The following is a 14,384-nucleotide window of genomic DNA, read 5'->3' on the forward strand; positions in this document are numbered from 1 at the left end:
CAAATAAGAACTGTACAACAATAGCATATTTATGTATTTTGGTTTATAACTGAAAGAATCGCTGAGGATTTTGGCAAAGGTGCTGCTATCATGTGGATGTAATAACATAATCCTTGTGAAAAAATCATGAATATTTCTAAGAGTTCTGCAACTTTATGGTAACTCATGAATATGCGTGAATGGGGTGAAGCCTTCAATGAAATCTGGTTCATAAACAAATGCTAATGAAATTAACAATATATCCTGTATGCTATTCCTTATAACTAGTGGCCTTATATACTCTGAGGAGCATCATCTGCTATTTTCTCTTTGTCTTTATAATAATTTGAAACTGCCTCATACATGCTGCCCGTGGTTTAACTCTCTTCATCCCTTATGTGCCTTGTCTCACTCTTTATATATCCCTTATATTCTGTCCATGTGCACCATATTTGCTCTGTCTCTCTTTTGTTATTCTCTTTCCCCCAATTCTAGCCTGGTGAAATAGTCATCAAAGCTTCTGCATCACAGAGATGTTTGCTGGGTTGATTTGGTGATGCTAAATTGGTCTGATATTATTAGGGGTGAATGTTGTCAGTGCGATGAAGCAGATTTCTACCCACAGTAAGATCTTGCCTTTTGTCCAGCTGCTGTCAGGTTAGGCTCTGTTTCCTTACAAATACTGTATATAACAATTTAAGTGGCTTCAGCAAATGAATGAGTGGACATCTTTGTTGCTGCTATTCACATTCTGTCTTTGAACCTCCATATGTGCTTTTTCTCTGCAAATTCCCTCTCAGTGAATGTTGTTCCCTTCATCCGTCTCCTTGCTTTCTGTCTGCTTTTGCCCCTCCAGTGTCTGTGCTCCCAACTCTCACTGTAACCTGCCCTTGCGCTATGTCTCTGGAGGGAGACGCTCCGGCTGATAACGTTTCTGCAGTCTGATGTTTCCGGCAATTAAAATTCCTTCTTGTTAGGAAAAAAAATTACAGCAGACAGAGGACAGCCAGCTGAAATAAAACATTGCTGAAAGACGTCCAGCTCCTGGACAGAAACCAGATGAATTAAGGCCCAGACACTGAAGGGCTAATTCACTTATGGGAGACATGGCTTGTGATGTTCTCAGCAGGCTTAAGAGAATCAGAATGAAAGAAGTTACAAACAATTCTTTGCAGGAACTATATAACATAGCTCCCTGTTGCTGTCCTTCTTGATAAGACGTTGCAGTATTGTGTTTAAGATGGTAATTGTTTCTACATGCAGTGTCTGTGGGTTTGTAGATGATCAGGACGTGACTTGCCTTTTCAAGAAACTGTTAGGACACCTATTTTAAAATATTGTAATTTGTGTCATGCATGCAGTAGCTGCATTACTAGCACACACAGAGAAATCTTGTGGATGAATGTTAATATATAATAAAGTAAACAGACATTGTCAAGAGGTTTAGTTGTTGTTCAACCAAACAGTCGCATTGGTCAATATGCCTGACCTAGGTGAGTTTGACCATGGTTTGATTGTTGATTTTGAGATTTGGGGCTTCTACCATCAGAGAAACAGTTGGCCTGCTGTGATTTTCACACACTACAGCCTGTAGTGCTTATAATAAGAATGGTGTAACAGGCAAAAAACATCCAGTGAGTATCTGCTCACACCTTGCTAGTAACAGAGGTCTTGGGAGTTTGACCTGAACAAGCTAACATAAGGACACAAATATTCCAACAACTGTTCTTTTTAACCTTTGTAACATTCCTGACCTTGAAGCAAATGGTCAACAGAAACAGAAGACAACGCCAAGTTCCATTCCTATAGACTAAGAACAGGAAAAAGAGGCTACAATGTGCCTGTGATTACCAATTCTGAACTAAGAAGATTAGGAAAAATATTACCTGCTTCGAACAAACTCTGGGCACTGCAGATGGAAGACTCAGAATTCCAAACTAACAACATGCATCAATGGATAGAGGGTGGTAATGGTGGTGAAAAATGTCTTTTCTTGTATGTATTAGGTCTCATAACAGTAACTGAGTGCCATTTGAATGCCCTGGAGTACCTAGGCATTGAAGTCCATGTGCGTCCCTTTATGGTCACATTTTACCCTTCTTCAAAGAGATGCTTCCAGAAAGGTAACATGGCATATCACAAAAAAGAAATGATCTCAGAAATGTGAAAGTGACTTCATTTTGCTTTAATGGATTACACAGTCCTCAGATCTCATTCCAATAAAACATCTTTGGAATGAGATGGCATGAAAGTTTGCTGCATTAATGTCTTGCCGAAAAAGCTGCAAAAACTGCATGATGCTCCTGAGAGAGCATGGACCAAAATCTCCAAGAAGTATTTGCAGCACCATATTAAATCCAACATCTTAAAGAATTTAGACAGTTTTGAAGAAACACGGGTCCTATACACTTATGTATTTGGCAGGTGGGAGAGCTTGATGCCCCATAACCCTTTACTTTGGAAACTAAATTCTCAAATGAGCCATTTTAGTGCTGTTGTTGGATAGTGTTAGCTCCTGTTATCTTAAAATTGAACTTTGTTTTTATGAAAATATTAGGGTTGTTACTGTGAGGAAATGAGCAGCGAGGGAGCAATCGTGCTTAGTAAGCCAGTGAGAAGTCTTGGAGCTCTGACTTGTTTCCACTGCTTAGACCCTCCTGGCCCGACTTCCAGCCTGTTATACACATTAACACAGCTGTTGCTTTCTTCTGGAAAGTACTGTTTTTTTGAGTCCACTAACAAGTGGCCAAACAGGAAAAGAAAGTTGGTATAGTTCTTACAAAACCATCTTATTCTAGCCTGAATATTTGTCATGTCCTGTTGGTTTTCTGATTCATTCTGATTCATTTCAGAGAAACTGTACATTTTTACTTGAAAGCTGTGTAATAGTGGAGTCAAATTCAGAATATGAATCAACATTTTGTTGAAAAGTGTCTTTAGGATAATGTGAGAAGCACAATTTCAGCTATTTATTTAAGCCTGATCAAGCTTGTAAAACTGGGTTGCGAAATACAGAACACTGCATTTCCACTAAAATGTTAGAAATGGGCAGATCTGTTCACATAAAGTGTAAACTGTGGTTCTGTACTTGGCAACTGGAAGGTAATCAGTTATTTTTGGGGAGTAATGCATTCATATTGCTTTAATAAAAGAATTCTGAATAGGCTAAGCCTGGTGGGGAATCTGAAATAATTAATGCTTCATCCAGCTGGAAAGTTAGGCATATCATATAGCCACAAGAGACCTATCTGTTGCCTTTGCAGGATTTAGGTGTAGCATCCTGGGGGACCTCCTGTTCTTCTCAAATTATTAATTGAGTTCATTTCTCTTTGTTTTTTCTGCTTCCTGTTCAATCCGTTTTTTTCCTAAGCTCTCCCTAGCCCTTCAGCCTATGAGATGCTCATTTGTTCATAAATGCCTATCGGTTGTATCGTCTTTTCTTGCATTGCCTCCAATGATCAGATGTTCTTTTTTTCACTTTACAGCTGTCTGCAGTTATGGAGTTTGCTTCAATGGGGGGCACTGCTCTGTAGGAACATCTCAGTTATGCCAGTGCCCATCTGGTTTTAATGGACCCAGCTGTCAGTATGGTGAGTACCTGGTCAACTTTATTCAAAACAACTATAAAGCAGCCATTGTGCCAGAGCCAGTGCAGCCTTTTACCTTCTCATTGGTAAGGTCCTGCACTTGGCTTCCTGTAATGTGTTCCAGACATTTAGGCTTTGAGGTACAGGTTGCAAGTATGAACCTCTTTCTTTGTTCCTTGGGCAAAGGGGGTTATGCAGCCTGCCTACAAAGACTGTGTACGATGGATATGCCATGGAAAGCATGATATTGATGAACTAGTTGGTGATTTACATCAAATCTCCCAGGCCCAACTTTTATTGATTTGACATCTTGTGCCAGGAGTCCCACTGGTTCCATTCAGGTTGAATCAGATGCAGTCAGGCTTAGCGCCACATCTTTCTGCACCTGTTCCAGCTGATTTCAGTGAGGAGATTTAGTCCAGAGATTCTGGGTATTATGGGTGATATCTAAAGTTGTTTAGTAAAGAAACCATAAATACGACCTGGACCGTATGAGTTCAAAGGTACTTGTTTTCAGATAACGGAGTTATACTCACTAATCATGGTGACAGGGAGTGCCGACATGTGGCATGTTTAATCACAGGAATTTCACTGTACTCTGTACTCATGACAGTAATGACCCTGCCAACTTGAGTTCTCAGTGAATGGAAGTATTTTCTGAATCGGCCGGTTGGTGAGTCTGCAGAGTTGGGCTTAGGAATCAAAGGTCTGATCCTCTCTTCCTATTTGCATGGTGATTAATGACAATTTGAAATCTAATCTTTACATCCTTTCTAGACTTCATGAATGTAACTGACCTCTTTGTATTTCCCTGGCAAGACAAATTCATATTTAACGCCCGGCGGGGGGTAGGGTGTAGAGGTTACTCAGCTATTATTCTGGATGTGGAAATGTTTGGAAGCCAAAGCCTACTTGGACCTGTTTCAAAGGGAAGCTTCATTTTCAAGGCATGACTGAGAAAATTTAATTCAGTTCAGTTTATTCATATACATTAGCCTCCCTGCTGAGCTGGCTCACAGTGCTGCACACATTTTCATATATAATTAAGTTACAATAAAACATATGCAGTGCTAACATATACATATTTACACAAATATGGGTGTAGTATTGAATATGGGAAAATAATAGCCCTATGTTTTAGCTATTTTCATAACTTTTTGGTTCTTAAGGTTGTCTAAAGTGGGGAAAAAGTAAAGATAATCAATTTTTATTTTATAAAGCACAATGAACAGAATGTACCACCACAGGATGCTTTGGGATGCAAACAAGATTACAATATAATATCAAATTTAACAATTAAGTGGGATAATATTAGATTCAAACATGCACATAACACATAAAATACAAGAACTCCAGTTGGAAACAATTTGAAAAAAAAAAATAACCTTCAAGGGACCAAGGCTACACAGAAATGGCAAGTCAGTATTTAGTGGACTTAGGTGACTTGGCTGTCCGGCCCTGGCTTACCCATTCTTGTATATCTTAAATTGAGGAAAATATTAAAAAAGGACAAGAATTGAAAAATCAAAATCAGCTCACCATGCCATGGTTTGCTTTTCTCCTGTATCATACAAGAATTTACCTCCGTATTCTCGCCTTGTGTAGCTCACAATGGTGTGTGGTATGGCCAGAAAGGTGGAGAAGTGTGCCTTTTGTTACTGCTACGGTGGCTCTGTCACACTGACTGCAATACATGTTTCCCATACTTTTGTCCCAACTCATGCACAGTGGTGTGAGAAGAAGTGAGAAATATTTCGCCTTTAACTCTCTCTCATATTCACCTTGGTGTTGTGGTGGTTTTTGAAACTGTAAGATAGAGGTACAGGAAAGAGTAAGCTGCACACCTCCTGTATTCTTGCTTTGTCTCACAAACTGTTGAAAAAGGAGAAGTGAGATTCTCTTTTCATTGCTCTACCTCACCAGTGGTAGTTTAATAAAATGTGAAATGTGTAAGTCAGATATTTTTGCTTTGTCTCCCATATGGAAGTATAAAAAAAGAGGAAGACGTGTTTATCATATCACTTTATTTGTCTTATTATTTATTCATTTATTTATATGTTTGATTTATTTATTTGTCTTTATTTGACTTGCTGTGTCGGTGGACCAAGAAAGATGTAGACGTGTGCCTCCCATACTTGTACTGTGCTTCATACATCTTGGCGTATGGTAGTGTGAGAAAAGATGGTGACATGTGCCTCCCACACTTTCTGTCTCACTCACTACATTCCCTTTCTGTGTAGACATCTCCTGGCTAACTGTGACTTTAGTGAAACAGCACTCTCTTCTAAGTCATGGGACATTTATAAGGTGTTATGCCGAGCCTGAGTCTCCCTCAGAGTAACATTACCGGTACTTTACACAAGTACAAAATGCTTGAAGCTGTTGTATTGTTTTGAATTTGAAACTACACAACTACACCCTACACATTAATCAGGACTGGCAATGTAGGCGTTAACCATAGAAAAATTCACTTTATATGATTTTCCACTATATTAATGGAGCCTAGGAATATATCCCTCATGTAAACCAAGGATTTTGTGATTATGGTGGATTAATCAGAAGGTGTGATACTGGCTGTGTTGTTATTAATGACATTATCTCCTAATAAGTCTTCCAAAATGATAAAACGGGATGGAAGTGATTTTTGAACTCCAGGTGTTATGTTGCCCTCTCCTGAAGTCCTAATACAAAAGATGTGACTTGACCTGGACGAGTGATTCCCTATTGTCATCTCCTGTTGTCATTTGTTGTGATTGAAAGGTTATCAAGCAGCCTCTGATGGCTTCGTTCAATAGTAGTGGGGAATATGGATGTTAAAATCCAAGAAATTTCATAAACATTTACTGTAAAGAGTCAGAAAGGTGCAAAGATATCCACACAATTCTGAACCTAATATTAAATTACAATGACACAAAATTTGCACGTTTCATTTTCAGTGTGTTTTCGTGGATTATGCTGATCACTGGAAGGCTCTACTAGTTATTTAGTTTTTTTCTGTTAAGTTGCTAGTTGATGCTTAAATGATGAGAGGGTGGTTTCAAATGTTCAGCATGTGTTCTCCTATTTTTACTTTGCACCCGCCCCGTCTATAGTGGTGGAGCGAAAGCTTTAGATTCGTCAAAAATTTTGATCTAAGGTTTTCAATGGATCTTGATGTTTTAGGGTCCCCTGATACCAAAAACATTGATATCTTGGTGATGGGCGTGTGTCAGTGTGTGTGTGTGTGTCTGTGTGTCACAGTTTCTTGAGGATGGTCTAGAGCTAAAATGGCTGGATGGAAAAATAGTGAACTCAAAGCTTAAGTCTGTTATGAGATGATGATGTGCTGATTAGTTTTTTAGCTAAATCATGCAAGAGAAATAGGCACTCTAGAGGAACCCTCAAATACTGTAATTCTGCAATTCATTATGACTTTGTGAATTTCCCATTGGGATTAATAAAGTATCTATCTATCTATCTATCTATCTATCTATCTATCTATCTATCTATCTATCTATCTATCTATCTATCTATCTATCTATCTATCTATCTATCTATCTATCTATCTATCTATCTATCTATCTATCTATCTATCTATCTATCTATTTTATCATCAGAAAGGTCAGCATCAGAGGGGTAAATAATTACTGAAATGTTATAGAATACAACACAGAGTACAACAATTTTTGGTTTACACACAAACACACATGCACTCATTTCCTATTACAGCAAATGCTAAGAAGTGACCTATGAAGAGACATGCACCTTTAACAAATATTTATCACTGTCTCCAAGGGTAATCCACAGCTAGAAATGATACATAGTCCCAAAAGGCAAGATTTGCTTATTTAATATGGGAACGAAAACAATCACATTATAAGTAAATACTGTAAGCAAAAGTTGGGGAACAGTAAATAAAGGGAACCACTTGCCAAACCACAAAACTTTAAATCAAATTTGTGAAACAGAACAAGCTTTGTTACATCACTGCACGAACACCAATGCGTTTTTATTAAGTAAGAAGCATGCCGGAGGTTTGAATGCAGTCTCATTAAATGTAACTTTGCATTACTCTATAAAAGAAAATTAAAGTTCTTAAGACAAAGGTCTTAGCACAAAAACAATTTACAGGCTCCTGGATGCTTATAGTCTGAGAATTCTGCTTGGAGAAAAGCAAAAGTGAAAACTGTGAGACCACAAATGCTTTGGGTATAAAAATCCATCCATCCATCCATTTTCCAACCCACTGAATCCGAACACAGGGCCATGGGGGTCTGCTGGAGCCAATCCCAGCCAACTCAGGGCACGAACCAATCCCAGGCAGGGTGCCAACCCACCGCAGGACACACACAAACACACCCACACACCAAGCACACACTAGGGCCAATTTAGAATCGCCAATCCACCTAACCAGCATGTCTTTGGACTGTGGGAGGAAACCCACGCAGACACGGGGAGAACATGCAAACTCCACACAGGGAGGACCTGGGAAGCGAACCCGTGTCTCCTAACTTCGAGGCAGCAGCGCTACCACTGCGCCACTGTGCCGCCCATGGTTTAAAAATGATGTTTTAAAATAAAAAAAAAGTTTTTTAAAGAGTGAAATGGAGATCCATCCGACCCATATGCAGATAAACCAGTGTTGCTGCAAGCCAGGCCATTATAATTGTTAAAGCAGCAAGATCTCACTGGCACAGACATCTTCCATACAGCATAGGAAGGTAAACATTTCCTTTTGAACTCACAGTAATGTGTCCTGAATCCTAGAAAGTTGTAACGTTTATTTTCGTAGTGTGCCCATACCACACACTCCAGTGTCTCACTCTCAAGGTTTTTCACGACTTTGTTTGCTGGCTGCCTGACTATAACCTCACCGTTGCCTCCGTGCCTCTGTTATGACAGGAAGTCTTCCTGTATTTAGGTGTTCTTATAATGAGTCATCAAAATGCGTGAAATAAGGAGGACCAACGAGGAAGGGTTCAACAACCTGAGTTACCTGGTCTCTCAGGGGTCACTTTGCTATTTATAACTATTAACTTGTTTCAGTTGTACCATTTCGACTTATAGTATGGATAATGCAGTTTGACAAAGAAGCTATACTGAAATCTTATTTTTTCTGTGAAGCACATTGTTATTGGGCTAAGCATATAAATAGTTTTTATTTACATCCTATTGCGGAGGACCTTGTACTAAAACTTGCTAAATTCTGCTGCTTTTCTCCCATTGAGTGACTTGAAACTGATATTCCTGTGCACACCCCTTGTCTTCACTCCTTAAGTTTTATTTATTATGTTCTATATATGGTGTTGGTCAGGGTGTAATGGAAATTGGCAGCCATCTTTTTTTCTGTTAAATCTGGCATTTTCACAAAGCTTTGCAAAATAATTAGTGATGGAATTTAAGTATGACTGGGCCTTTTCAGACACGTGCAGTTCTCCACAAAATGTTATAAACATTGAGCACTTTGAGTAGTGAGAAAAGTGCTATATAAATGTAAAGAATTATTATTATTATCTCTCCAGTTAAGATAAATAACCTCTCTGCTCTCTGTGATCTCCGTTCATCTATAGGTGAGTAAATGAAAGGGACTGCGAGCTGCACTGTTGACCTGACCCATTGTTGGACAACAGCCAGAGCTGCTTCACTAACTTCATATGTGGTCTGAATTACCACAAATGATTTATCAGATTCTGAATTCGACGCAGACATATGGAAAGATACTTCTAAGTAATACTAAAAGTTCCCTGTGGCTGCCATGCTGAGGTTTTACACAGGAGTAGAGGGCACCTGCGTGTCGTTGTGGAGCAGGAGTGTGGGTGGCTATTGTGTGATTCTTTTTCTTTCCAATTCACTTGTCTTCTCTTTGGGGGTCCAGACTGATTGACCTCTGGCGCCTAGTAAAGTCGCACGCAGATATCCCAGGCTGAATGCTTTGTATGCCTCTTGTGGGGTCGTGATAATTATGATGACTGAGCAGCGTCTACTGCTGCTCTCGGCTCAGCTCTTGCAGTGTACTCTGGGATCTTGCTAAACAGAGCCATTATTCCTCCGCGGCAGGAGGCCTTGCTGAGTGTACTGCCTGTCTCCAGGGAGCTCTTATGAGAATAAAATGATGGGCACAGAGCGCTGTGTTTTTCTGTGTTTGTTGAAGTTCTTATCCTCCCAGTGTGCACTTGCATTTATTGGCTTGTAAGAATGCTTAAGAGTGACAGCCAACACATTTTGGAAGAGTATGACATCAGAAATAATCACTTTACCAAAATTTGTTTCAAGTGAGTCAGTACGCTGGCCTTTAAAGTGCTATTGTGATTGTCCAGTGGTTTGACCAGCTGCCTCTTAGCTCCAGAATCGGGGCTTTGTCAGGACCTGAGTGAAGCTTACACACTCTCCCTATTTTTGTGTTGGTTTGGGTACTCAGCCTTCTCCACACATTCCAAAGACACACATTTTAGCTTGACTGATGACTCTAAACAGACCCAGATTGAATGACAGGAAGCGTTAGTACGAGTGTATATTGTAACTGATGGATGGTTCATCAGAAGGATCTAGTATTAATAAGACCAGACGTGGTCTTTCTCATCTTCGAGTGTTCAGTGTTTAAATTCATTAACTAACTTTAACTTTGGACCTCAGCCTTCAGTATTACCATACTTCCTTTACAAAGTGCCACAAGCTTGTTTGTAACTGGCTATTGTCCATCTATTACTGTGGTGCAGTTTAGTGTGTGAAATACCCCGTGATAAATGAGGAACCCCATTGGCTGAACACTGAAATCTTATTCTGGTATGGAAAAGCAAATTAATCAAAGCAGTCAATCATTCAGAGCTTTTTTTGTCATATTTTCAGAGCACAATGTACAGTATAATGAAATTCTTATTTGAGTGTCTACCTCACAGAATACAATCCTTGAATGATAATTAAGAGGACAGTAATTCAACAATAAAGAACAATAAATACTACAGAATACAAAATGCTGTGCAATAACTAAAAATGTACAGCCTGGAGTAGTGAAAATGAAGTAGAATAAGGTGACAAGTATTAAATAAGGAAAGTTGTAATCACTGTAGCAGGTTAGGAATTAAACAGTAAAGTGACATTTTGGAGATTCAGTAATAACAATAAAGTACAGTGCAGAAAAGTTAAAATGGTGCATAGGCTACAGTAAATCGCTCACAGATAACTGACAGTTCTTGGACTTTGCAGTACAGTAAATGACATTGCAAGATAATGTAGCTCAAAGCACAGGATGTAAATCACAGGTTAAGCAATAAATAACACATTCTGGCAATATGACAGTGCAAAATAATGTGACATGAATGCACAGATAACTGCAGTGTATGATAATTAGTACAGCAGAAGACAATCTAGAATTTGTAAGTGTACTTTGTTGGCTAATTTTGTCAATACTGCCACTCAGTGCTTGCTCAAATGTCTTATGGCCAGTAAATAAAATTTGCCTCAGAACAGCTATTGTGCGTAACATAAGGAAACAAATTGCAATTTACACAGATACTCTGTTGGGAAACAAACTATGCCAGTATCACGTGGAAAATCTACTTTTTGTGACATATACACACTTAGATGCTGCCTGTCAAGGACCTCTGCAGCGCCACTCTTACTGTTTCCCTCTGAATGAAAACTCCATTTGATGGACGCTACAATCTCTAGTTAGCCGAGCACAACTCTGCTGACTGCTGGGAACTGAAGTCTTCTCACTAGTACTGCTGCAAGTTCATTCCAGTAAAGGCCTTTTTATTGAACAACAGCAACACTGCGCTCTAAGAGCCCAAAGAGGCCTTTCCATTTTTATGGCTCACATGAATCAAATCCAAAACGGATATGAACTGGAAACAAGATGTGGCTGGCATACTCTGTTCTGAACCTGAAAATTGTCAGAATCATGTTATCAGCACTCACCACTATACTTTCTGTTGTCACTGAGTGGATGGCACATACAGGCAAACACTAACACTTGCGTGGGGCTTCCAGTTTGTTCGTCTACTAGCAAAGTCTCCACCTTTATTCTCGATTCCTCCTGGTGTAAAAGAAAAGGTCTCCATCCAAGCCAACAGGCTGCTGCCAGTCAGACCTTCAGCACCCGCCCAACTTGCTGACACACTCTATCTCACCCCACCATGTAGCCGATGAAGCACTAGACAGCACTTTGCATTGTTTCTCTCAAACCCAGCAATGGGCACAACCATTTAACATTTTTTCAGCCCCCTCCCAGATTCTGATTTACAGTCTTTGAGGAGTTCCACAGGTTTTTTTTTGGGGGGTGGGGGGTTCCAAACTTCTTTTTGTGTAAGCCGCTATTGACCCTTTCATCAATGGTCTGTTTCCAACCAGAGCTTAGATGTACTTTCCATGGGAGCCTATTCTTATTGCATCCATGATTTTCCTGTAATTTCAATAATTAATCAATTTTATTACTGCAAACCATTGAAACAACGGTGAGCCATGGGTGTCCTCCACCATACCAGTGCATTAAACCAAAAGAACATCCTCTCACTCAGTAAGCAATGGATTCTGTCCATTCCTCTGTTTCGACTGATATTATCTATGCCGGAATTCAACAGACAGGAACCGAGTGAACTTAACTGACACAGCATGCTATGCTTTCATCTTGTTATAAATAAAGTATTTAACCTATTTTGGCTCAAAAAAATAAAACTAATATCAATAAACTTTAACATATGGGCATCTGTGCCTAAACATCTCTTGCTTCTCGGCCATAAATGGTAGCATCTCCCTGCCTACAATATCCAAGATTTCTTGATCCATTCTGCCTTGATTACTATATTTTGACCAGCAAGCCTGAACAAAACCTCTAGCTAACAATGTTTCCAGTTGGGCAAAGTCTAATTTATTTATTTAAACAACAAAATGCAATAACAAAACACACTCCAATAAAAAAAGAACATTGCAAGCACCATAATATGAATATGAATTTTCTGTACGTATATTTGAGAGCAATAAACAGAGGCACCTTTCGCAGGCTCGCCTCTTACAGTAGCACATACAGTTATGAGTCTGCTGGAGGTTCATCCATTTTTTCACTTTCACGCCTTCTCCTCAGTGTTTGTCTCTCTGCAGTTTGTTTTCTTTCTGTCCTACAGCTACTGTATATCACCTTTTGCTGCATTCATATGCTCTCGAACAGACAGTAAATCTGAAATTCTGAGATCTTGGCACCAGAAGATGGACAATCTAAAGGCAAAGCTACCTGAATTCTCCTGAGCTTTCACCTCAGTCAATTGCATAAAATAAAACATGTAATCTGATTAGCCAGAAATGCCATTTTTGGTTAAATTGCAGTGAAAGCGAAGTGATACACATTTAATATGTATTTTTATCTTTTTTTCCCATGAAAAAATGTAGTTTATCTTTAATTACTTTGCTAAGTAACAAATCAACAGCAACCTCACGTTTTTCTGAATAGTCCGACTGGAAACCCACGTGAACACACTGAAGTGGGAAGCTGAAACATCACAACTTGGAGCTCTGAATGGTCTGACGGCACATGAAGTCAGTATTTTTCTGTGTGTCTCCCTGTAGCCAATCACACTGCCACCTTTCTCTCACATTCTGAATGCAATTTCCCTCCTGGTCTCCAACTTTGCTGCGTTCTGTTCCCCTTTTGACAGATAGGCTGCTCAAATTGTCTCCTATTCTACACTTAAGGATAATTTTCCATCAGTTTTATTAAAAATCTAATTTTACAGAATTTGTTATGAAGATAATACTTAAACTTTCTTTTCCTTAAGATTAAACTTTTATAGCCCTATTTAAAGCCTCTAAATAGTGCATGTTTCCATTATGTTTTACAGCTTTCGTTTCAATGACTCTGCTGACAAGAATGCTAGCTTCCACGCTTTAAGGAAATTCATGGATCATTTTGGCTCAGATTTGAGGGTTGGAATATTCTGATCAACAGTGGCGGGGGCTGATGCTAAATACTATTTTTGTTTCTAAAATATCAATGAAGGATTGGGGGCTATATTTTTACTGAAACAATTCTCATTGAAAAAAAAAGCTTTCTCATTGCATTTCTTTAGCTTTTGTGTTCCTTGCAGTGGACCTTGAAGCATATAGCTACAGAGAATTCAGAGAGGTCAGGGAGTCTCCAGCAGGTCACTTCTGGACCTCTCCGCCTGCTTCAAGTGGGTGAATGGCAGAGATGAGGGGTATATTCACCTCTGACCCTTGCATTACTGACATACCTCGGATTTTACAACTGGACAGATTAAGCTCACTGGGGTGCTAGGGAATGTATTAAAGGTCCTGTTATATCCATATCTTGTTGAGGACCACCCTGGCAGATTAACAACACAAAGAATAATTTATGATCCTGCCATATTGCTATTTGCAGAAACTTAATTGTGAAAGTCTTCTGTGTTATTAGGCCTATGGTGTTTCCGTACAGAAGTAAGAACCTGACATCAGAAGAGTTGCATATTTTTTGGTTATTCAGTTGCTTAATTTAACTTAGCTTTACAGAAGTGTGTTGGTTAATGTTGCTTCCCCACAGCTCCCTGAACCTGGGTGTAATATTCAATGTGGTCCCTTTTCACGTTCTCTGTGGTTACGTAATTTTCTTCACTTTGTTCGATGTTAGCTACTGTAAGTCTTAAACCAGAATAATATTACACAATCTCTAGTCATAGGGGAAGTTAGGCTTAATGACTGAGTTGCTGATTTCATCACCAGAAGATGTTGATTACATGACTAGATATCTCAAAGGATGACAAATTAGATGAGTACTTTTGAGCTCAGTGTCAAGTTTTCAAAATATCGCAGGCTTACCTCTTTTTCTGACAGCCAATAATGTTCTGCCTA

The 14,384-nt window shown here is 39.2% G+C and overlaps 1 protein-coding gene across 1 annotated transcript in view; it reads left to right on the forward strand.

Moving 5' to 3' along the window:
• megf6b (multiple EGF-like-domains 6b) overlaps window positions 1-14,384 on the forward strand; it is a 199,903-nt gene that overhangs the window by 55,899 nt on the left and 129,620 nt on the right. Inside the window, exon 4 of the mRNA XM_028807434.2 lies at window positions 3,465-3,569. Coding sequence (XP_028663267.2) covers window positions 3,465-3,569 — 105 coding nt within the window. The remainder of the gene's footprint in view (window positions 1-3,464; window positions 3,570-14,384) is intronic.

Source organism: Erpetoichthys calabaricus, chromosome 8 (genome assembly GCF_900747795.2).
Source record: "Erpetoichthys calabaricus chromosome 8, fErpCal1.3, whole genome shotgun sequence".
Lineage (NCBI taxonomy): Eukaryota > Metazoa > Chordata > Cladistia > Polypteriformes > Polypteridae > Erpetoichthys > Erpetoichthys calabaricus.